The sequence below is a fragment of the Spermophilus citellus genome (genome assembly GCF_964194105.1).
Source record: "Spermophilus citellus genome assembly, chromosome: 6".
Classification (NCBI taxonomy): domain Eukaryota; kingdom Metazoa; phylum Chordata; class Mammalia; order Rodentia; family Sciuridae; genus Spermophilus; species Spermophilus citellus.
Window position 1 is genome coordinate 76349566 of NC_138187.1, and position 24176 is coordinate 76373741.

The 24176-nt window shown below is 33.9% G+C and overlaps 1 protein-coding gene across 1 annotated transcript in view; it reads left to right on the plus strand.

The window, feature by feature from the left end:
* Positions 1-24176, plus strand: part of MALRD1 (MAM and LDL receptor class A domain containing 1) — a gene marked incomplete at both ends in the record, with an annotated part of 684412 nt that overhangs the window by 315642 nt on the left and 344594 nt on the right. Inside the window, one exon of the mRNA XM_081298191.1 lies at positions 231-522. Within this exon, the coding sequence (XP_081154317.1) occupies positions 231-522 (292 nt within the window). The remainder of the gene's footprint in view (positions 1-230; positions 523-24176) is intronic.

A 24176-nucleotide genomic window follows, 5' to 3' on the forward strand; every position in this document is an offset into this window, starting at 1 on the left:
ATAAGTTTCTATGCAGTCCTTACTATACTAGTAAACTGCTGTATATCATAATGTGTAATTCAAGAATTGCCTAATTCAAGAATTATAACTCAGCTTTACAGTACATACAGGACAATGGAATATACTAATCTAATTCTCCTCCCAGATCTGTTAATAAATGAGAATTATTAAATAAACATAAAGTGTAATTCATTGTATTACTAAAATAATATTCCTATTCTTGGTTACAGATCATTTTTTATTACCACATGTATGGAACTGGCATTGGGGCCCTCACCTTGATCCAAGTGTCAGTCTCAAACCAAACGAAAGTCCTACTTAATCTCACTGCAGAACAAGGCAATTTCTGGCGGAAACAACAATTATCACTGTTTGGTGATGAGGACTTCCAAATCAAATTTGAAGGTAGAGTCGGCAAAGGTCACCATGGCAGTATTGCACTTGATGACATAGTGCTTACAGAGAGCTGTATATCATCTCATTCCTCCATGAGAGAGGAACTGCCTGTGCCTCTTCCAATGGGTATGTTTTATTTTGAGTTTTCTGCTTGTTTTTGCAGGGTAGATGGTGGGAAGAAAGTACAAAAGCAGTGATTAATTCACTGTTTCAAAAAGAAAAAAAAAAAACCTATTTTTTTGAACCTAAAAAAATATTTTTCAAGCTTTTACTCATAAAAATGTCTTCTGAATTTTTGTTAAACCTTTGTTATACTTACTAGTTTATGAGTTCTCAGCTTAATCAGCTTTCTCCTAGATTAATATGACTCCTCTATTTTCAGTTTGATTAAAAAATTCAATCTTACACAAAGTTCCATTCACTTTTAACAAAATCTAAGAAAAGCAAGAGCAGAGTTAGTCCATTTTAATGACATTATTGTGGTTATATTCAGTTTTGCCTCAACTTGTGGTGAAGTTACATCCTGAGAAACCCATCATTTAGTTGAAAATATTATAAATGCAAGGGTCATTTAATACACCTAACCCAGACCACATCATAGCACAGCACCACAGTACCGTGTAGAGCATCAGTTGCTTACCTGCATGATTGCATCACTGACTGGGATCTGTAGTTCATTGCTGAGGCCCAGGGAGAGTATCATATCCTAAACTGGGAGGCCATGAAAAGCTCACAATTTCAAATTCTAACTATGGCTTCCACTAAATGCGGATTGCTTTCTTGCCATCATAATGTTGAAGAATTTTCCTTGGACCATTATAAATCAGGGGCTGTCTCTATATGCCTTATTCTTTGCAGACCCATGAGAATGTCAACTTGAGTGGTTGAATTTATACACTGCAATAGTGTGGATGATTGAATATGTCCATATGTCCTTTTAACCTAAAATATTTTTTGGTAATTTATCTTAAGAATTATAGTAAAATGTTGAGTTGGCAGACATTCGATATAATACATGCAGTGACTACATTGTAAGAAGTGAAAATATCAAGTGCCATTAATTCATATGATATATTAGAGGCAAGAGATGAAAATATATTATTTAAATGACAAAAGAGCAAATTCCATCAATTGATAATGGGACAGATATTAATATGTAAACCATGAGTTTAGTGTAGAAAACAAAGGGCACTTCCATTGGTTTCTAAATTGTGTCTTTTGTAGTTGAAAGGACTACAAAATAATAAAGCTTATTAGGAATAAGCTTGTTTATTTGCTTCGTCTTGTAACATGGCAAGTGAAATGAGGAACATTGCAATTTCTGTCTTTACTTCTCTGTTCATTGCAAAAGGAATATTTTAACATGGTTAAAAGGAAGTTTATATATGTTTCCTATTTGATGATTAAATAGGCTCTTCACTTGATAGGCTTCTAACTGTATTTGGAATAGCATAGAGGAAAACATACAAGCATTTCAGGATGAAAACATGCAAACATTTCAACACTCTGTTGAGGCCTATGTATATTCATGTGGATTTATTGCAAATGTGTTTCAGATTCCTCAGATTAATCTTCCTTGAAAAAAGCTTTGCCTTCTTTTAGGGTAGGATGTTTGGATCACAGCTACACTGGTTATAAAGTTCTGGTATTTGGAATAGTAACTTTGTGATCATAATAAAAATTATCTCATCATAGCATCCAAGTAGTAAGGGAGCAAAAGTTTCTTTTTACTTTTCTTTTGTTGTTATTGTTGTTGAACCACTTGAACACTTAATGAACAGCTATTAAATGTGATGCAAGAGGAATAAATGGATTCTGCTGGGGATACTAAGATCTTAACCAACTAAAATCTAAAAGTAATTTTAAAAGACTTCCAGAAAGAAAACAAAAATGTATCTGTGAAGTTGTACCCATTATATATTAATTATCAAATTAAGGGCATTGATGAATAATGCTACAGATCTTTATGGTATTTGTGGTGTTTGATCAAAATTTTTGATAAATAGAAAATGAAAGAATCTTCTTTAAGAATTCATCATGGCGGGGCTGGGGATGTGGCTCAAGCGGTAGCGCGCTCGCCTGGCATGCGTGCGGCCCGGGTTCGATCCTCAGCACCACATACCAACAAAGATGTTGTGTCTGCCGAAAACTAAAAATAAATATTAAAAAAAAAAAATTCTCTCTCTCTCTCTCTCTCTCTCTCTCTCTCTCTCTCTCTCTCTCTTAAAAAAAAAAATTGCAAAAAAAAAAAAAAAAAAGAATTCATCATGGCAACTGGGAGTAGGTAAAATACCTCCCCCCAAACTCTAATATTGGGTATGATATGATTAAGTGCCAAGAGAAACCTCTGTGAGAATGTGGAGAATACAGAATATAAGTTGTGTTGGTATCTAGTTTTAGGCTAATTACAGAATGCTCAGAACTTTGGAACCACATTTGGAACTCATAGGAAGAAAAGATCGGCCCAGTTTTTAGGGAAGTGGTGGCTGAACCTGAGCAAATAAGGAATAGATGACAAATGTGGTAGAGTCCCTATGGGCAGACCAGATGGCAAGGGAGAGAAGTGATGGTGTCAGACTGTGGAGGTAGAGTTTAGGTGATAGCTCCACATAAGCAGGCGTTGAGTGCAACTCAACACCTGAGACAGTCAAGGGAAATGGATTAAACTGGGGACTACCTTGAGTATTAAAATGTTGACTGGTCTTAGAAATTAAACGTTAAGTGCACATACAAGTACAAAAGAAGAAAGGATTAATATGGAATATAGAAGTTAATATATTACTAATATATTAATATTGTATTTTTATTATATAAAAGTAGGAAAGAAATATTCATTTATATAAAGTGTTAAAATTGGTAGGAATGGGTGTAGTAAAAGACTCCCTGAAGAAAACCTGAATGCCTTTATTTCTATTCTTGGAGCACTCTAAAAATTGAGGTAAAATAGTTTAGTATTTCCTTAGCTACCTGTCTCTGTTGCTTACATTCAAGTGAAAAATACACATTCAATGAAGTTCACTTTCCTATGAAATGTTAAATGTACCTTTCAGTGCCTTCAGAAATTAAACGTAAACATTTATATGTTGATAAGAGTAAAATAGTACACTTTGTGAAATCTTCAATTGTGAAATGATTTTGAAAAACTATGCCTTTATATTGAGTTCAGAGGGCTTTTTAGGAGTCTCTGATATTTTAAGGAAAGACCATATATGTTATTTGGTTGGTTGGTTGGTCCTTTTCTGTTTTTTTGTTTGTTTTATGTGGTATTGGGATATTGGTATCCTAAACAAATAAAAAAGCCAAATTGCTTTCTTTGATCTTCATGAAAGTTAGTAAAGAGAGTTAAAAGACATCAGGGAAGCATAATATGGATCAAAAATGTAAGCCACATATTCAATTTTATGTTTTCTAGTAGACCATTTTTAAAAAGTGAAAATGATTTTAATGTTTAATCTATCCAAATGCCATCATTTCAGTACAAAATCAGTGTGAGACAGGTAGCTAAGAAAATGCTAAACTATTATTTTTTTCATTTGGTCTTTAAATTCAGTGTATATAATGTATTCATAGTCTACTTCCACTTGAACCTACCACATTTCAGTTGCTCCTTAGCCATTTATTGTTAGGTTTGCCCATGGGGATCAGCAGGGGATTTGGGGATTTTTCCTTGACAATAGGACTCCTTTAGCTGAGGTGAAATTTGTGAATTTCCAAGAACTGAAGTTACATTCTTATTTAAATAGAACTACAAAAAAATGTACCCGAGGTCTACTGTGAAAGCTCCAGCATCCCACTCTAGTGGATTAGGAATTCATTAGGATTCTCCAGTTATTAGCTATGTGTTCCATATCATACCTGAAACAATTTCCTCATCTATAAAGCAGAGAGAATATCATTGAAAGATATAATTTCCCATTCTATTAACCTAGTCTAATGTCTGGCATATGGTAGGCATTTATTTAATAAAACTAATATCATTTTGTTATCCCATATTTTGGCATCTTTATCGATATTCTTGAGATGAAGTTTGGGTATTAAAAATTGAGATGTTCTACTGAGAAAAACCTTAATTTGGTGAATATTTAGTGTGTGTCTGTACACATTTAACACTACGTTCCATTATTTGTATTTTATTAAGGAAATCTCTCTCTGGGAAAAAAAATATTATTTTTGCAAAGATCACAAGCATACAGTTTTATATCACAACAAGTTCATTCAATAATTATTTATGAAAAAGTCTCTATCTTGATGTCTAATAAAGAATATCTATATATTTGACATATTTAATGATTCTTATTCTCTCATTACTGTAAAACTACTTAAAGTTTTGGATCTTTTCCAAATTGAACAGTAATATATGACATTATTTCCACAAGCAGTGACAACATCCATTAAACTTTGGAAATGATTCTTATTTACTTGGCCTTTCATCTATATTCATGTGCATAGTCTAACAACTCTTTCAATGAGATCTTAAAATAGCCAAGACAAGAAAAGGCAAAACATATATATTTAGGAAGATGAAACTTAATTGAATCTGGAATAGGTGATTCTAATTAATCAAAATAGACCCAGGGCTATTAGCAAAAGTAATATTAAATTATTATCGAGTCCCTAGAAGTCATATTTAAGAGCTTATTTCGATGGCAATTTTCTTAATTGCTAAATGACCGAGGATGAAAATAATTATTCAGTGAATTTTAATAAGAAAAAGACAATTAGCATTCCTCTTCTAAATGTTCACATGCAAATTCAATTACTGCTTTATTTTCTGTTTATCTACAGATGTTTAATAAACTTTAAGTATGATAAGGGCAAGGTCAAGTTTTATATATGTGTATGCATTCGTGTTGAATGACCACAGCTACTTCCAAATAGGAGTTATACAATAATTCTATTTGGGGATATAACATGGCAATCAAATTTTGCTTAAAAGAAAAAAACATGTATGCAAATCAATGGGGACTGAATGGATTAACTTCTCTTTCAAGTCACTTATTTCCCTGAAATATTTGGCAGCATTTTAAAGACTGTTGCTTACTGATGAGAAAGCTGGCATAGCAATTCAGAGTCCTGATTGTACATGGCTCAATAATCCAGCTAAACCCTGTATGTGATTTTTAGTGCAGAGTTTTGAGATATCAACACATGAACTTGGATCTCAACTTTGCTAACTAGCTGTGTGATGTCACCTGATCTAATTCTATAATTCTTATCCTCTCTATCCATGGGACTATTAGATTCTATTTGAGTTATTTGGAAAATAATCAAGATAATAAATAGCATGTCTTGACCAAAGCTTCGAGTATGGTAGTATTCTATAATGATTCCTTTTTTTCCCCTGCCTCTCCTTTTTTCCTTCTAGAGAGACTATGAAATTAAACTGCACAAGTTAAAATTTCTTAAAGGCATATACTGTCTCTGCCATGCTTCTTTCCTTGCTTCCTATTTATTACTCAGAGCAAACGTTCAGATCTTCTTTGCCCTTCCTGTTCCCTTCAAAGAAATTGCTCACACAAAAGTCCCCAAATGCTTGTTTTCTAGTTGAGGTGGTATAATTTATTATTCATAATAAAAGAGAGAGAAGAATGAGCAGTCACATAAAAAGCCACAGGTAGACCGACATGACAGCCACTGATGGATGAAGGAGACAAAGGCGATTTAGAGTGGCTTCAAGTGTAAACCTGGAAACCTATGTAAAAGAGTACTGAGATTTGCAGACATTGACAACTTGTTTGGGTACAATATGGGTAGGGAAAAAGACAGAAATTCATCTTTATGTATACAGACACACTCTATAATATGTGCCAAATTAATGTTTTCTCAGTGAAACATCTCAATTTTTAATATCCAAGCTTCATAACAAGCCCGCCCATATCTTACTTTACCCTGTTTGTCTTTTATCTTTTGGGCTTACATTTATATTGGAAAAATATGTTTGTATCACCCAAAATTCACTAGAGTACTTTTTATGCAATATATTGTCCAAGATAAATTTCAAGTTCCTTTGCAAATATAATTGGTAGACAGTGATGCTCTGAAAATGCAGCGGAGGGACAATGCAGGGGGACCTTCATCAGATGCTGCAGTGGCAGTTTTTATATGGTTTCCTGGCTGTGACTCAGACTTCAGAGTGAAAATATAGGTCAGATGGAAATTGACAAATTGGAATTTTCTGTTGGTTAGATTTACACTGAACATACAAGAGCATACATTTATCAATTCAGAATAATTTGTAACTAACCTGTTTCTTCCTCATCTTAGATAGGGCACAAGCAATTAAACTGAATGAAATCCATTCTTTACTGTTCACTTAGCATAAATTATTGTTTGTACTAGGAAATTGCTTAAACAGCTATTTATGAAAGGAGTTTGATGTTGTCATCTTTATTGCCTTTCCAAATAAAGTTCATTTAAATATGTGCATGCTCTAGCTACTTTTAAAATGTTTTCAACCATTTAGGCTGCACATATAAACACACTACTATTTTTAAATGTCTTAGTAATTTAGATTGCATGAATAGTACAATAACGTACTGATGTAGAAATTCATTGTCTTGTAGTACAGAGAGCATTTTTATATGCTAGAAATTATATTGTATAATCTTGCCAGAATATATGACTCAGATTTTAATTTATAAACATAAGATAACCCATTTCAAACAAATTAAAACTTTAATGTAATATTCTTCATGACAAAAGTTCACATTAAAGATTCAGTGAGTGGTACAAAGCCCAGTAGTCCATTACTATTGGCTTCTTTTGGAGGCTGTGCCTAACCTATAATTAGTATATTTTCTGAATCTCTGTGCAAAGTTTTAAGGCAATTACATGTCTATATAGTTAAGCATATGTGCACACATGTAGGTACATATGCATTATGTACACATGATCTTCCATTCATGGTGTATGCAGTCAAGATTCTGTTAACTCCTTCTCCGAGGCAGCCCTTCACATTTCACAAACCTCATGGTCAAGTTTGCTACTAGGAAGATGCACAATCAATAATCATTTTAAGAGAAAAACAAATTACTTTAGTTCAAGATTTGATAGTATTTTCCATTGACATATATTCAATATTTCTAGGAATAGATTAAGAACCATTGATGAATTAAGAACAAGCTTGTTACAGTGAACATATGTCCAAAGAAAAAATCAGGCATAAAATGTGGCAATCACAGGAATATTTCTGAGTATTCCGTTTGCATTGCCAGCATAACTTAAAGTTGACAAATACTGAGATATGATTTTTTGGAGTATATTTTAAAATATTGTATGCAAGTAAGCCTGCTTTCCTCTATAACTCCATTGATAATTGCCAATATTAAAACCCCCAAACTTTAAATTCACAATTTTCCCATTTTTTTCACCCTAGGGATTATCAGTAATTCCAAGCAAAATTAATGTCATACAAATTTTAAAGCTTAATTGGATTAGTTGCTATGCTCTATTCCTGACACCACTAGATACTTTATCAGAAAATATTATTTATTTAGGTTTTTAAATGTATATGGCTTTTTCAATCTGAATTTGAAATTCCCAGTGGTCAAACATGATATTTTATGCAAAGGCAGTATAAAAAGCTGCCTTTGCATCTTGACCCAGAACCATATTAATCTTCAAATAATAGCTCTTGTGTTAATGAAGGAGGGAATTAATTTTGAATTTCCCAATGCTTCATTGAGGATAAAATATTTGTTCATTATAATTTATCAGATAGATGCATTTTTGATGATGATTATGATGATGAAATGAATTCTATTGGTTAAAATATATTTGCTTGATTGTCCATTCCAAACCCTCTTCATTTGATATCATTTCATTCAACAGATATTTTCCAGATTCAAATAATATTTCTATAGCTGTGGAATAAATACTTATCTGCAATCATGTTGTTCTAGTTGGAAGAACTCAAGGTCCATCCTTAGAAGATGTCTATCTCTTCATCTAATGTTTCAGATATTTGATATGACAAATGCTATTTTTTATTTTTTTATCTTTTTATCTATTAAAAACCCTCATGTATACCCTTTATTGGGTTTTATGTCTATTTTTTTTTTAATTTTTTTTTTTTTTTTTTTTTTTTAGTTTTAGATGGACACAATACCTTTATTTTTATTTATTTATTTTCTGAGGATTGAACCCAGGGCCTCACACGTGCCAGGCAAGCACTCTATCACTGAGCTACAACCCCAGCCCTATGTTTATTTTTATTAATTGACATTCAAGCAAACTTTTTGCATTTAACATGAGCATGGTCATTAAATATATCTATTATTTTTAATTTAATTAATTAATTAATTTAAGAACACAGATTGAACTCACAGCACTTATCCACTGAGCCACATCCCCAGCCCTTTTTATTTATTTATTTTTTTATTTTGAGACAGAATCTATGTTGCTTAGGGCCTCACTAAGCTGCTGAGGCTGGCTTTGAACATACCATCTTCCTGCCTCAGCCTCACCAAGTTGCTGGGATTACAGGCTTATGCTACTCTATACCACCAAATTTATTTGCCAATTTAGCACAGAATTGTATGCTTTTGTTCATGAGGAATATTGGCCTAGTTTCTTTTCTTGTGAATGTCTTTTTACAACTTTTGGTATTTGAGTAATATTGACTCCATAAAAGGCATGTAAAATTTCTCCCTCTTTCTCTCATTTACAGAAGAATATAGTGATGTTCTTTCTTTAAATGAATGGTAGAATTCACCAGCTACACTCTTCCCTTGAGTTTTCTTTGTGGAAAAGTTAGTGACTAAAAAAAAAAAGAAAAAAAAAGAAAAAAAAAGAAAAGTTAGTAACTATGTATTATATTTATTTTATATATGTAAAATCTATTCCTAGTTTGTTCCTTCTTGAGTTAGATTTGGGAATTTGTTTGAAAAAAATGTATGTATTCCACCAAAATTGTCAACTTAATGTGTGTGTTATGAACATGTTCACAATAGTCTTATTATCCCTTTAAAATTCATAAAGCATATAGTAATATCCTGTCTTTTGTTTCTTATTTTGGATGTGTTTCTTATTTTCACTAATTTTTTTCCTCAGTATAAATGGAGTTTCATCAATTTGATTGATACTTTCAAAGAAACAGCTCTTAGTTTCACTAATCTTTTAAACCCTTTGCTTTGAATTTCACTGTTCTCTCTTATCTGTAATTTTTTTTTCTTCTTTCTCCTTTTGGGTTTCAAATATTTGGGAAATTTTCCAGATGTCTGTATATTACTGATTTCCAATTTGATTCTGTTTTTATGATTTTAGTTCTTTTAAATTTGATCAAACTTGTTTTATGGCCCTGATACGTTCCACCTGGATGGCTGTTCCATGTGTTCTTCTTTTTAAAAATTTGTTCTTTTTAGTTATACATGACAGTAGAATGTATTTATCATATCATACATACATGGAGTATAATTTCCCATTCCTGTGTTTTGTACATGATGTGGAGTTACACTGGTCATGTATTCATATATGAACTTAGGAAAGTTATGTATGATTCATTCTACTGTCTGCACATGTTCTTGAACGTAGTAGGTATTCTGCTCCTTTGTTGTAGCATCCTACACATGCCACCTAGGTTGCCTTGCTTGATGATGAGTTCAAGTCTTCTATATCCTTACACTTGTTGTACCAATAATTCCAAATAAAATTGAAGATTTGTCTATTTCTTCTAACAATTTCAGTTTTCTTCAGGACATGCTGTTAGTCAGCTTTTCATTATTTTAACAAATACCTGAGAGAATTAACTTGAAAATAGAAAAGGCTTATTTTGGCTCACAGTTTTAGAGGTTTTAGTCCTACCCATTGGCCCCTGATAAGGCCAGACATTATGGTAGGATCACATGGTAAAGCAAAATCACTCACCTCATGGCTAGTAAGCAAGAGGAAGAAAGAGAAAGGAGTTGGGTCTTGTTATCCTATTCCAGGACATGCCCCCAATGACCAGAAGGTCTCCTACAAGGCCCCACCTCTAAAAGATTTTGCTTCCTCCCAACAGTGTCACACTGGGTCCTAGGCTGTATTCGTAAACCTTGATGTAGGACATTTCAGACCCAAACTGTAGCATACATATAACCACTTAGGATTGTTGTGTTTTTTGGATTAAAGGGCATTTTATCATTGTAAAATGAATGTCCTTATTTACACAAGAAGTATTTCTTACCCTGTACTGAAGCTTACTAACTTATCCTCCAGGTTGGTTTGTGGACTGGTTGATATGCTGAGCCATGGACCCCCTCAACTCTCAAGCTAGCAGGGAGGAGAGTGGATTTTTTAGCTCAGATTTCTATATAATGAAGCGGATGGCCTATACAACAGATAATTATTTTCACAGTTCTGGGATTGGAAGACTGAGAAGAAGATGCCAAGAGGTTCAGGTCCTTGGTGAAGTTGCTCTTCTTAGTTTATAGACAATTATCTTCTTACTGTGTCTTCAAATTTCAGAAAGAGACTACCTATCTCTCTGTCGTCTCCCTATAGTAGTACAAATCCCATTCATGAAATTCTACCCTTTTGACATATCTTCAAATACCATTACACAGATATTAGGGTTTCAACATATTAATTTGAGTGGCAGATGATAAGAACATTGGGTTTACTGCAATGGGAGATCCAGAGCTTCCAGGCTGGCTGCTTCCTACAAACAGTCCCAACTATTTACTGTAGTAAAACAGTTACATACATATGTGTGTTTGCATGTGACACAGATGAAAGTACTTGAGAAACACTGTGTTAGTGTTAGCGTTTTTATATTTTAAAAATTATATTGTATAATTTTGCCAGAATATATGGCTCAGATTTCAATTTATATTCATATATAACCTATTTCAAATAAATTAAAACTTTAATATAATATTCTTCATGACAAACGTTCACATTAAAGATCTGGTGAGTGGTACAAAGCCCAGTAGTCCATTACTATAGGCTGCTTTTGGAGGCTGTGGCTAAATTAGTTAATATATTTTCTGAAGCTCTGTGCAAAATTTTAAGGCAATTATATGCTTTATAAATACACTGTATTTCCTAAACTAAAAACAGTTTCACTGCTAGATTTTCTTCCTGTTCCTTCTTTGATCTTCTTGAGGATACAAAAAATACTCTTCCTCAACCATTGCTAGGTTCATGGATGAGGCCCCTATAATAAATGACAGATTAATAAGAGAAAATCATACAAATTTATTTAATATATGTTTTATGTTGACATGGGACTTCAGAAATGAAGACCCAAATATACAAGTAAACTTGCTTATTTTTATTAGTAGGCTTGAGGTAGGATACATAGTCAGGAGCAAATGACTGGAGGACAAAAGGTACGATTGCCATCGAACAATAAGCAGGAGGAACTTAGTAAAGACTTCTTACTGGAATTCTTCTCTATGACCCTGTATCGACAGAGATAAGGATGATCCTTTCCTCTGGGTATAGGGTGGCACTTCTCAATATGGGCCATATGACCTGATGTAGGGGAGAAAGGTTGGAAGAAAGCCATAGTGACCTTCCTGCTTCTTCACTTTTCTGGAATAACAAAATGGCATATTCTATGATACCATGTCCCAAACCCCATCAACCTTGGCAGGTTCCATGTACAGGTTTTAGTCTCATCTCTGCATAAACAAGTTTTTGTGTATGTGTGAGGTGTGTGTGTGTGTGTGTGTGTGTGTGTGTATGTCTGTATGTTTTAAATGTTTAAGGATTTATAAATGCTATAAGCAGTATGTTTTCAGAATACAAGTGCATAAAATTTACAAGAAGGGAAGTCCCACTTTTTTATTACTCAACATGTTAAGTGCATAAAGCATTGGTATCAGATAGTATATCTCACATGTGTTCACTCTCACTAAAGAGTTGTTCCTCAAGAATCTGCAACCAGGTCAAAACAGGGATGCTTGGATTCTAAGTGATTAAACAGCTAAGACAAAATCTCCCTTTGTTACCATATGTTTCTGTATCATTTATTTTCTTTGTTCTGTTTGATTGCTTAGTTATCAAATCCAATCTGCTTTCAGTAGTGCATTTCTTCAGCATATATCCTGATGGTGGTATTTTTATTGTCTTTTTTTTTCCTTTACAGAGTGATTCTTCTGTTTTTATCTATTCTCCTGTTTTCATTTTCCTGTTATTTGAAAGGAGACAGAATTTATGTTCATTCAATAATGATATTGATAATCTATATCTATAGAACTGATTTTAATCACTGTGTTCTAGGTACTATGCTAAACTTCTACATGACTTAAATTTTGGTTTCCTGATTATCTCTTTAATAGTGAGAGACTGTTCATCTGTTCACACATTCATTTGTTTGTTCATTCAAAACCATTTTCAACCCTTATAATGTGGTAGGGACTATAGGAGATACTTGAAATATCTAATTTCAAAGCAACATGTTCAGTAAAGCACTAATCATCTGGGCAATATACCACAGGACTGCAGAGAATTGAAGAAATCTTTCTCTCTGTGACAGCAAAATGTCACAGAATAGGCAATATTTGAATTAAAACTTGAAGAATGGCCAGTAGAAATGTGAAATGGCCACTCTATAATAGAAAGAAATGAATGATCAGAGAGAGAGAGAGAGAGAGAGAGAGAGAGAGAGAGAAAACAGAAGAGAGAGAAAAATGATAATGTGTTTGGAAAATGGCAAATTTTCTGAAGTGTGTTCTTAGATCTTGGAACGATAGTTTGGGTACTGATTGTAACAGCTCTTAAATGACATGTTAAAGAATGTGAATTTCTATTTTTGAATTTTATAAAGCTTTGTAACTTTCTGGTAAAGTATTTTAGAATTGGAAGTAATGTAATTTATGTGTTCCATAGAAAGATGTTAGGGGCTGACCACATGTGGAGAGCATTAGAGAAAAGTAAAATTCTAGGGCTGGGGTTGTGGCTTAGCAATAGAGTGCCCACTTTGGCACCACATAAAAATAAATAAGTGAAATGAAGGTATTGTGTCCAACTACAACTAAAAATTAAATATTTTTTAAAAAATGAACAGAAAAGTAAAATTCTAATAAAATATTTCAGATGAAAGACAATGTAGTTCTGAGCTGAGGTAGGGTGTGGGATAAAGGGTTTTATTGAAGAAGTATTAGGTAGAAATAATAGAGGTTGGTGGCTATGGTCAGTTCAAATAAGGAGTTGACCATAATATATCTAAGGTGTTCTGGGACTCTTTGCAGAAATGAATAATTTGTTACTGAAAACACAGACCCTGAAATCTAGACATATTGAATTAGGTATTCAATTAAGTATCACTTGAGAGATATTCAGATAGAAAAATAGGTTAAGCAGTTGAATACAAAAAAAAAAAAATCGTGAGCTCAGGATAGAAAAGATGTCTGCAAATTGTGATTAAGGAGTCAGTGGATTTCCATGGGCCTCGAAACCATGAAGAAGAAAATGAGTTTGCTTTACAGTGAAATTGAAATTAAAAGAGGAAAAGTAGAGACAGATAGCTGTTAACACAGTTTGGCCTTGATATGATTAAGGAATCCTTTCCTTACCTTTGTAGGATTGTTGGAGATTATAGAATATTATAGAAAGTATGGAAGAACTCAAGCACAAGCCAAGTGTTGGCTCTATTTTGTCTTTTTTTTTTCTTTTGATCTTTATCTAATGCCAGGAACATTACCTGGACCTTGGACCCTGAGTTAATATAGGAGAAACTTATTCTCTATAACAAATATACTCTACCACAGCATTAGTGTTTTTATTCAGACTGTTCATTAAGCACTGGCCCTGCTTTTCTTACCCACATCTAGTACAAAAGGCTGAGGACAGCGTTGTACATATCCACACATTGGGTTAGTACAAAGCACTTACTTCCTAGATGCCGTGTTTTTGCCTCGGACTCATGTGTTTCTGGGCTTGCGAATCCTTTGGTTCTCTGAGAGAAACTGTCCGTGATTAGCATCCTCATGTCATTCAGATCTGAACTCCGCTGTTACCAACTATCTTTGTCTGTTGTTATATCTTGGCTCATTACCTTTCGGTATTTCTTGGGTTGACCAAGCCTTTGTCTAGGTTCTATTACTTAAAATTTCAAATTGCATCATATCATGTGATAGATTTGGTTTTTTTTAAAATATATTTTTATTTTTAAATGACAATAATTGTATATTTTAGGTGGCACAGTGTAACCTTTCAATACACATGTACAATGTGTAATAATCAGCTCAGGGAAATTGGAGTATCTGTCACCTTAGACATTTACCATTCCTTTGTATTAGGAACATTCAAAATCCTGCAATCATCCATTAATTATTGTGTCAACTATAGGTACCCTACAGTGATATATGACATTAGAATGTACAAATTGTGTCCTAATATCCTTGTGTTGCACTGTGATTTTTTTAATGTATCTACACTATTGCTCCTATGACTCATAACATTATTTTCTGTTAGTTTGATTGTAAGCCCCCAAAGTTCTTGCACATTATATTCCTTGCAAAAGAACTCCTAAAGTGATTTTTATTTGAGAGATGTGGATTTTCAACAGTGATGAATATCTTAATAAATTGAGAAGAATTTTTTTTCTCCTTTATTTTTCATGCTTTTCTTCCTCCAATATAATGAACCTTTATTATTGACTAAGTTCTCAGAAAGAGATATGTAAATTTATAGTACAGTGGCAAAATGGGATATATGGCAGACTTTTAAAATAATTAAATGTATTTGGTATTATATGAATTGTGTTATATAAACTACATATTATAATTGCAATACTATAATTTGTTATTTCTTAAACAATATTATAGTTTCTTTTTTTTTTTTAAGAGAGAGTGAGAGAGGGAAGAGAGAGAGAGAGAGAGAGAATTTTTAATATTTATTTTTTAGTTCTCGGCGGACACAACATCTTTGTTGGTATGTGGTGCTGAGGATCGAACCCGGGCCGCACGCATGCCAGGCGAGCGCACTACCGCTTGAGCCACATCTCCAGCCCCTATAGTTTCTTATTTTCTAAAATTTCTGCTAAGATCAAAACTGGTTATTAACCATATTTTTCCCACAGTTAACATTTGAAAAGAAAAGGGAGTAGACATCATCAAATACAAAAATTCCAGCTCTACTTTTTACTGAGTTTTAATTTTTCCTTTATACAATCCCTTTCATTTTTATCTTAAGAACTAATGTTTGTGAATCAGTGGTGATAAAAAATGATATCAGATATATATTAGGAAGCAAAACCATTTCATCTTAATGAAATATTCATAAAACACAATATAGATTATATCATGCCTCTGTTGCTTTCATACTATTACATTAAAGATTAAGGATCTATAAATATCATTTACATATTTCATAAGATCCAGACTGCACCTCGTCTGAAGGGAAAGATGCTAAGCAAATTCCTGCAATAAAATTCATTTCCCACTAGTGAACTAAGACACTACTAGTGAATTAAGCCACAGGATTTGTTACAGGCACATTAGCCAAATGTTTTTAATCTATAAATAGCTCTCCTTATATGTATATAATATGTATTTCATTTTCTGTTATTTTCATTATTGCCTCATTTTTAAAATGAGACTTTCATTAATGTTATATAACAATGAACAATATGAGAGTTTGGGAAAATGTATTTATAATTGAGAAAAGTTTCTATTTAATTTCCTTTTACCTATTAAAATATTATTTCCCACAAGTGTTATAAAACTTCTATGTATATATATTCAAGTATACATACATGAGAAATAACATAGGGATGACTAAACTTCCAAAGACTTTTCTAGTCCCTGCCCTGAATATCAACAACTCATCTAGTATTTTAAATACTGCTTGTCTTTAACAATTAAGCTCATTTTAATAATTTGAGAATCTTAGGTTTAATTGTGTTAGAAAAAAGAAAAATAAATAATTCAAAATATCTTCACACTAGTGTTTTAACATCTTTTCCTGCAAACCTGTCAAAATAGACCTGATCTACTTATACTATAGTATGAAGCAATATGATAACATCTGATATTCTATGACAGATTGTTGTGTGTGTGTGTGTGTGTGTGTGTGTGTGTGTACGCGCGTGCACACACGCGCACAGGTGCATGTACGTGAGTGTACGTATGTACATGTGAAGGTGGGCATATTTAAAGGAACATTGGCACTAATGTTAGAATAGGTGAATATTAGCTTATCTGAGAATTGTTATATAATCACAAATATGACATTCATACTTTTGCTTATATCTCTTTGGTTTTTATAATAGAACTTTCACTTTCATAACCGGAAGTATATGGAAATAGCATTGTGTAGTATCCTTGAGTGTCTTACATAGTAACTCACATGATAAAATTCCATCAAGTAAGAGTTCATCCTCTACTTATGCTACTTGATGTTTCTTGGAATGATCAAAGAATGTACACTATTTCTTTAATAATTATATTCTTACTATCTTTTAGTAACAGATTTGTTTATATGAACCATTGCATGTTATAAAATCTTTTTGTTGTAAATAATGAATAGCAGAAATGAGATAGGAACATCACTATACATCCCATAGAAGTTTAAAGGACAATAAAATAATACTATGAACAACCCTATGCTCACAATTTGATAACCTACATGAAATACGACTATTCCTCAACATAATTTCCATCGACATGTATACAAGAACAAATCAAGGCTGTATCAATTAAAGAAATTAAATCAGTAAGTAATCACTTTCCAAAAAAAAAAAGCTATACAGTTGTCTAAATGCTCTGCATTTAATAAATGCTGGTTCTTTTTTTTTTTAAAGGAAAAAAAAAAAAAACAGTCCCAGTCCCAAGAGCATGGTAAGTTATACCAAACATTTAAGGAGGAAAGTAAACCAGTTTTCTACAGTCTCTTTCAGAAGATAAAAACAGGCAGTATATTTGCTAACTCTTTCCATGAGGCCAGCTATACATAATACAAAAAGCAGACAAAGATATGCAAGACAATAAATAAAACTAAAGACCAATATTGTTACCCCTTTTAAATCAATATTAGCAAATCAAATACAACAATGCATAAAAAATATTCAACAAGGTCAAGTACAGTTTAACATGGTATATAACCCTGGTTAAATGTTAGAAAATTAATTAATGTAATCCATCATCTCAACAGGCCAGAAGAGAAAAATAACATAATTGCGTCAACAGATGCAGCAAAAGATGTAATAAAATCCAGTACTGAATCATGATAGAAGTCTTAGCAAACTGGGAATAGAGGGGACTTCTTTGACTTGATAAAGAATATCTACAAGAATATCTACAGAAACCTGCTGCTAACATCATACTTAATAGTTAGAAGCTTGAAGCTTTCCTGCTATGATCAGTAATGAGAGAAGCATGATCCCTTTCAACACTCCTTTCCACATCTGACTAGAAGTCTTAGATAATGCACTAGAATAAGAAAAGGAAATAAAAGGCACAGGGATAGTGAAGGAAGAAATAATACCATCTTAACTAGTAAGTTATAGAGGGGGATAGAAGCCAAATTATAAACTATATTATCCCCAGGAAGACTGAAGTTCATTGGAATGTCTTAAGGAACAGCTATCACAGTGAGATTTACTTTGAAAATATTTCACTCAACAATAATGTAAAAATTCAGATAAAAATGAGGAACAGAGATTGTTATGTCATCACAGGATAATTTTCAAATGTTAAAAAAACAATTTTCATGGGAATATAGAAGACATACATTTCAGCATTATTTAATAAGCAACACACTAGAATCTTAAAATGGGTCACACAGTTGAAGAACAGAATAGTTTGGTTTTTGGGTTTTTTTTTTTTCCAAGTTGGAGAAAGATCTGGCTGATGTCCTAACTTCAAACCTAAGCCATAAATTACCATGTAATTTCATTCAATCAATCCCTTAACAGTAAATCCCCAAATGTTACATTCTCCTAGAAAATCAAATAATCTTTTGATTAGTCTGTTCACGCCCCCATATGACGCTAGAAGGACATATAGTTCTCTTTTGTGTTTTATTCTGAGTATTGTATGCTTTTTCTTTTTTCTTTCTTTTTTTGTACCAGGGATTAAATTTAGGAGTGCTTAACCACTGAGCCATATCTCCAGCCCTTTATATATGTATTTTATTAGACATAGGGTCTTTCTGAGTTGCTTAGGGCCTCACTAAGTTGCTGATGCTGGGTTTGAACTCTGGATCCTTCTGCCGCAGCCTCTGGCACCACTGGTATTACAGGTGAGGGCCACTGTGCCCAGCTTGTATAAGGAAGCCAGAATTAGACAGGCAGTCAGTATAGATAGGTTAATTGAGTCAGGTGAGATCAAGAAGGCCAATTTGCATCTGGGAATCTGGAGAGTGCCCCCTGAGGGATTGAAATGCCTTCAGAGCCCTTCCCCCACCCTTATCAAGATAACCTGCCCATGCTCCAACCTGTTGCTAAGGAAACCTGTCCCAGGAATTGGGAGTTATAATTTTGTTAATTAATGTGTCCTGGGCTGCTCCATCTGGCCCTTCCTCCTGTCTGTTTACTTCCCAACTTTTGGTCATCCATCCACCTTTTAGGCATCCCACCTGAGCATCTCCTTGGCCTAGTCACATACTCAGAAAGGAGACAGATAAGGGGAAGAGAGAAGGAGAACCAAGGAAGCCTAGGACATATAAAAAAGGCAGAAAAAAGGCAGAAAGCTCTCACTTCTTGGGATACCAGGATACCAGATATGGCCCACTTCTCCCTCTCCAGAGAAGTCTATGTTACCCCTTTTTAAGTAAGCCCTGCTTTATATGCTTGCCTCATGTTACTTCAAAAGTTGAGGAAGCAGGACTCGTCATCACACAAACTGCCAGAAAGTAGTTGATCATGGACCACTATGGTAAGGAACAGATTAAAGAAACATTTCACCTTGTAGACGAAATTGCTCATAGTAACTGAAAGATCCTGGGATACAATCAAGACAGCTCTTAGATTTCAGGCTTAAAAGCAAAATAGTCAGTGTTATTATTTCACTAAGAGGAGAGGCCGAGCTTTTGTGGATGAAAAGCCCACTAATTATGGATGCTTATAATCCAGGGAAATCTTGAGGAGGGTTCTGCATTTTCTGTAATACCTGGTTTGGAATCTTAATCCAGACTCTCTTCTATATCCTAAAGTAGACAGTAACTCTAGAAATCTGGATACCTTACAGATAACTAAATTGTATCTATAGTTGCATCAAAATAGGCATGTACCTTCCACAATAGAATGTCATGAGGATAAAAGAATGATTAAAAAGTGGGTAACTGTTATCACTATTTGCTAAAAAAAATAATTACCTGTCTTAAATTTACCTCTGTGCCACTGTTCTAGGTATTACTTTTACTAAAGATATCTTATTAAATATTAAACTGAGATTAAGACATGTAAAACAGAGGCAAAACCACAATTCCTCTTCAAACATATTCTACAAAAAACATTGCTAGTTCTTCCACCTTCATGATCCCATGTGCATGTGGCTTCTCATTAACAGCCTTGCTTTGTAAGGCACAAAAAGTGTAATTGGGAGTTGCACAAAAGAGAAAAAGGGAGAGATGGAACAATTTGGTAAACTTAACCTTTAGCCTATGACAGAGGCATAAACAGAGTTACAAAGCAATGTTTTTGTATGAGTTATTTGCCTAATGAAGACATGCCAAGCTAAAAGGATAGAAAAAAACAAATCACAGGAGGCCTGAAATGAAAGCAACAGGAATAAGCTGAAAATATCCAACATTGCACACATAACATACACATGGGAATTTAATTACCAGAAACTCAAGAGACAGCTAAAATTTTATAGCTAATTTTCTTTTTTTTTTTTTTTTTTTTTTTTTTTTTTTTTTTTTTTTTTTTTTTTTACCATGAGCTGAGCCTTTCAGTAAGGCCATCAGTTAAATTTTGTATCCTGCCCAGGAAGGCTGTGTGGCATGACCATTTAAATATTTTTTTTCTTTTTTTTTATTGGTTGTTCACAGCATTACAAAGCTCTTGACATATCATATTTCATACATTAGATTGAAGTGGGTTATGAATATTGATGTATGCTTTAATCTTGTGATAGATATGGCAGATTTTTTAAAGTATCAGATATATTTATAACTAAATATAAACGAGGGACTGGAGACACAAATAATCCCTGAGGTAATTTTTAAGACACTAGAGAAAGCCAGGTTTACAGCTGAATTATTTTCCTCTGTTTTTAAGCATTGTGCTTAATATTGCTGTGGACAAACAGTAGACCTAAATCAATGTTTGTTATAGGAATGCTAGAGTAAGTTTAACAACATACAATTACTCTTAATGAATGCTCAGCCCCTTTCCTTACTAGATTCTACAACATAAGAGTACTGCCACAATTCAAACTGAAGAATTATTTTGCCAGAAGAACATACATAAATATAGAAATAGAGTGTGAAAAGGGAAAGCAAAGAAAATGGGCATAAAGTAATGCTGATGACATTAAATATGAAGATGTAAAGATACATATTCTGCTCTAAGTGTGAAATGAATAGACTCATGCTAAGATCTTAGATACCAACACAGTTGGTGAGACACAAGAAGAAAATATATATCATTTTTACCCTGACTAGTTTCTTTCTTTGGAATCTTGAACAGAAATGATTGTGTTCATTGTGTAATTTTTAATTTCTTAAGCTAATGATAATGGGATATACAAGAAGAGCTAAGAATTCTCTGGTATACTGATATATATCAGTGTACCTGTGTGTGTGTGTGTGTGTGTGTGCGCACACGCACGTGCACGCGCATGAGCACATGTGTGTATCTCCATATGTGTGTGTGTGTGTGTAAAAATAGCTTGCAAAAGAATATTTAAGATAACGTCAACAGTGGTAGCATTGAAACAAGAATGTGGTGATATGAGGCACTGTGCACCTTTCCTCACCTGGAGGAATGCTTACTACTGAACTTTCTTTAAATGGCATTTAGCTTTAGCCATGTCCTTTGGGATCTCTTTTAATTAGGAATAATTTATTTTTACAAATTCTACTGATATAAGGTTTAACATATGTAACACGTGCTCAGCATACAGTCCTTAACATTTTTTGTATTAATGGGAAATGTACTGGTAATTCAGCATTTTAGTTTTTATCCTGGGAATGCAAGAAAACATGATACTGCCATTTGCGGTTTAGGTAGCGACATCTGCAACTAATGTTGTCAGTGATTCAATAATAACTGTGCAGAGTATCTTAATCGAGATTATTTTATTTACTTTAAGATGGTTTGCGATATTTTTGTACAATAGCTTGATATGGCTTCTGTAAGACATTGGAATCAAATGCTAGTGATATCCAACATACTAGTCATTATCAATAGCGGAATAATAAGAAACTTTAGATATTTGTTGATTCCTAAATCTGTACAAATTTGTAGATTTTTTAAATTAATTCAGACCACTCCCTGGAAACTATAGGGCTAATGTTTAATAAAGCCTATGATAATTATATTTTCTAGAGGAATAAAGTATTTTGTATCTCCGGCAAGATAAAGCTGAAAACTCATCTTCAAATGATAAAAAGAAAGAAAATATTATGTAAATAATGAAATACATTGACAATTATCTTTATGAACATTTCTATGCCTGACTTTGATAAAAGGAACAATAGGCTCTGGTCTTTAAAAAGTGTACAGAAATGCTGAAAAAAAACAATGCTAAGTATGAAAATTAGTGAAAGGAATTAAACACAAGATTTCATAGCACTGATGGGTATGTTTTAGATCAATGTATTTTAAAATAACAAAGGAAGTCTTCTTTAGATACTGTGACTGGGAGCAGGCCTCTCCTTGAGCTCTGGAAAGTGAGTAAGGACAGTGTTTCCATGCAAGACTTGGATACTTTGACTAATTGTACTTCAGAGAAGAACAGACTGAGGAAAAGGATAGTTCATTCTGTGCTCTCCACACCTTCCTGGGACATAAATGGGAGAGATTCCAGAAGAAACCCTAACAGACACCACTTTCTGGAGTGAAGTGTGGAATAGAGGAGTCTTTGAGGGTATTAATAGGACACATGTGAATGGAAACATTACTTAACTTGAATATTCATGTCAGGCCCAAATTGTTGTGAGCCATCCATGGGCTGTGTGTGTGGGCTATGTGCATTGGAGGTACATGAGGGGACAGGTCTGGTGTTGCAAGCTGATTGGGCTGTGTGATGCAAGTGTGCCTTTCCTCTTGCTCTGCCTGTTCCCACACAGCACCTGAGATGGGTGTGACTTGCCAAGATGTCAATCAGTCTGCTGACTATCACAAGCAAGACTCCACCTTTGAAACTCTATTCCCTGCCTTATTTGGTGAAGAACATTCCATTGAAGTTGTTTGTGTAACCCCCTCTATACAATAAAGAGATACCTCTGGTTCATGCTCTCTTTTTCCAGCGCTGTCCAGTGTGAAAGCAGTCCCACCCTCAATCTGAGAAACTCATGTCCATGTGTTGTGTGATTTTATTCCCCATTTTCTTTGTTTAATATTGTAGCCTGCTCCTTTGAACCCAGCTCATCTCGTTGGCACAGGCAGCTGGCAAGACCAAGTATAGGACCTCATATAATTTTCCTGAGCTGTTCAAACACAGAAGGGGACCCAAACAACCAACCAAAAATTAAAACAAGACAAAACCCACACAGCACAGAGATGATGCTCCAAGTGATAACTGCCTTCAAATCCAGTTTGCTCAATCCTGTTCTCAGCCCTGCTGAGCTTCTGTCACCACCAAAGGACCCTGGATTAGTCATTAAAAATTCAAACAGAGACCCATACAGTTCTGCAAGTGTCTATCACCACACCCCATATTAAACATCCTTATGCTTTCCTCAACGGGAATCAAAATATGGCCAAGAAAGTCTTGACTATTTTATATGAGCCTATGTCTTAAAGGAATTAATCCAGATTAATTAAATTATCAAAGAGTACACACTGAAGACGTTATCTGTGTAGGTAGCATTTTCTATTAACCAGTAATCTAGAATTTCTTCTTAAAAGAGATAAAAATTGAAGAGTGTGTGCAAAGTGTCTCCACTCAAAAGAATTATGTAACCCTGAGAAATCCAAAGAACAGATGCAGCCAGTATGCCCTGTCCCCTGCCTTCTCTTGTCATTACCACTAAAAGACCCAAAAACCTAACTTCCAATGCCAGAATCTGAGGGCTTTGCCTGTGAGCTTCCTTAACCTATGGAGGCTGTCTTTGTCAGTTAGCAAGTGCCAGGAAACTAGTGTCTGTCCCCTAGCAGCTGGAATAAATAACTAATGTGTAAATACCTTTCTCTCTCAGTCCCATGTGGTAGAGAAGAACAAATACCTCTGAAATCAATGCTCTTTTCTCACTTCAATTTTTTCCAGTGGAAATAACCTTATTCCCTTACTGGAGTTTACTTTTCCTATCGAGTTCTCCCAATAAACTACTGAAATGCCAAGTCCTTTCTTGAGTCACCTTCTTGAAGAACATAAACTAAATATTATGTTACAACATAGAATTTCTGCAAGAAATAATGTAAAAAGTTCTGATTGAGGTTTTCAGCAAAATTCCAGAGAACATTTAATCAATAAACCAGAGTGAGGCAGGAATAAATAAATAATCTCAGGAGACCTCCACATTAAGAAGTCTAGCAATCCCTAGGGCTCATACTGTGGGATTTAAATACAGTAATCCCTCATTCATCAACTAGAACTTGAAGAGACAAGGTCTCAAAGAGCAGGGAATCACAAATCGCTAACTCTAAGTATGTGAAACTACTTTTATTCTCGTGGTGTTTCTCAATTTTTAGAACAGGCAATAGACAAAAGCTGCAAGTAGACTCCTGCTAAGATTCAGATAAA